The 2,102-nt window shown below is 37.3% G+C and overlaps 1 protein-coding gene across 1 annotated transcript in view; it reads left to right on the forward strand.

Moving 5' to 3' along the window:
• The first annotated feature begins 705 nt into the window (after positions 1 to 705).
• mrpl45 (mitochondrial ribosomal protein L45) overlaps positions 706 to 2,102 on the forward strand; it is a 7,043-nt gene continuing 5,646 nt past the window's right edge. Inside the window, exons 1-2 of the mRNA XM_035660924.1 lie at positions 706 to 862; positions 998 to 1,190. Coding sequence (XP_035516817.1) covers positions 800 to 862; positions 998 to 1,190 — 256 coding nt within the window. The 5' untranslated portion in view covers positions 706 to 799. The remainder of the gene's footprint in view (positions 863 to 997; positions 1,191 to 2,102) is intronic.

Raw genomic sequence — 2,102 nt, forward strand, 5'->3', positions numbered from 1 at the left:
ATATATATATGTAAAAAATATAGATATATATATATATATATATATGTGTAAAATATAAATATATATATATGTGTAAAATATAAATATATATATATACATATATATATGTGTAAAATATAAATATATATATTTTTTTAAATATATCTATTTTTACATATGTAAAAAAATATATATATATTTATATATTTTTTTACATATATATATTTTTACATATGTAAAAAAAAATATATAGTGCCAGTTCATAACAGAAGTTATCTCAGGACACTTTTCAAATAGAGCAGAACTAGACCGAACTCCTTATAACATTATTTACAGAGACCCAACAGCAAGATAACTAAACAGAAAAAAAGACGTAATCAGATTACAGTTGCATTTAAAAAAGAATGGGGATTATTTAGCAGGATTACAATTTTAATCAGTTTTTCTTTAAAGAAACACTTTTTTTAAATGCTAAAAATCGTATGATTGATGATCAGGATACCAAAAAACTTAAAGAAATACATTTTGAGCAGAGGATTTCCTGTTTAGGGAATTTTTATACAATTCTCTGTCTGTATTATATATTTTTTAACAATCATACACATTTAATAGGCCTCTTTTTTAGGGGCAAATCCAGTGTTTTCTTCTCTCTGAGACAATTTACTTATTTTTCTCCCCAGAAACGAACCAAATGCTGAGAAATATATCTACTATGTGTATTTCTAGGCCCTTGTTATGTTTCATGTGAAGGTTTTATTTTGAAAGTCAAAAAAACCGGAAGTGATTCTTTTTCCTCTCCATTCTGTCAAATGGTGTCAAGATGGCGATGCACATGAGGAGGACGCTGGTGGCTCTTCATAGATCAGCATGCAGCAGTTTAAAGGTGTGTGTGTGTGTATTTAACAACTCTTTTATATGCAGACAGGTGATGTGTTGCAGACGCAGCTCGTTTGTTTTGCAGAGTCCTCACTGAGCCTCCTGTGATACAAACACCTTCATGTGTCCTTCTTCCTCTCAGAATGAAGTGTCTCTGGATGTGAGACATCCTGGCCCACTTTTCCTGCCGGTCCGGACCAAGAAGCGGTTCTTTGTCCCTCCTGCAGCTGGGTTAAAGGGGCAGAGGGAGCAGGACAGTGAGGCCAAGGCCCGAGCAGCAGGCCTGGTGGTCAGACAGCAGTACTTTGAGAGGCCCATCAACATCGCCTGCACTGGTAATCATGTTTTATGGGTTGTTGTTGTTTTTTATTTGCAGGCACATGTGAAGTTATTGGTCTCCTAGTTTCAAATGGTTGAATGTTAAGACTCAAAAGTGTCAGAGATTGAGTGGGGAGTTATTATGGAACGATGAGGATGATGATTGGTAGGTTTCTTTTAACAGAAATGTGTGTTGATCAAAATATATTTATAGCTTGGATATAGCACTGTATGGAGTGTGGGGCTAGTAACTGGAGTTGCTGGGGAGTTTTCACCTCCTGTGCTCTGCCGATGTGCCCTTGAGCAAGGCAACCTAACCCCTAACTGCTCCTCGGGCGCTTAGTCTGCCCACTGCTGCTTAAAATAAGTTAAATGCAGAGGCCAAGTTTCATTTTATGTCTGTAGAAGTGCTGTAAATGGTGTATATATACTGTGAATATGACAATAAAAAGACTTTCCTCTTCTTCTTCTGTGGGATAAACACCTGTGTGCTGCGTTAGCCTAGCTTAATATCGGTAACCTAGCATCTCACATACAAGTGCTATACACTATATAAAACTGAAACAAACGTTACGGCAAAAAGACCAACATTAGTGACCTGTACAGAGTGAGATTTGCGCCCCTGTTTAGCGTTTTTACCACATTTTAACACTACTAAGGACAGCACTGTGCAGTCCTACCTCTCCTCAACAGCGCCTGCAGCAGACTGAGGAGGATAGCAAGAACTCACAGGAAGTGACAGTGGCAGTGTCAAAGGTCACACAATAAAAATACTATTAACAAAATAAAATGGAAGTGATTAACGTGGGGAGTGAAGGCTGGCCTGTGTGGTCAGATCCAACAGACTGAAACGTTAGGATGCTGTTGGTAGAAATGTGTCAGAAACCAGTGCACAGCAGTTTGGTTTGGTTATGGGGCTGCGAACATTA

Source organism: Morone saxatilis, unplaced genomic scaffold (assembly GCF_004916995.1).
Source record: "Morone saxatilis isolate NCDOM2014 unplaced genomic scaffold, NCSU_SB_2.0 Contig17, whole genome shotgun sequence".
In the NCBI taxonomy this organism is placed as follows: Eukaryota; Metazoa; Chordata; class Actinopteri; family Moronidae; genus Morone; species Morone saxatilis.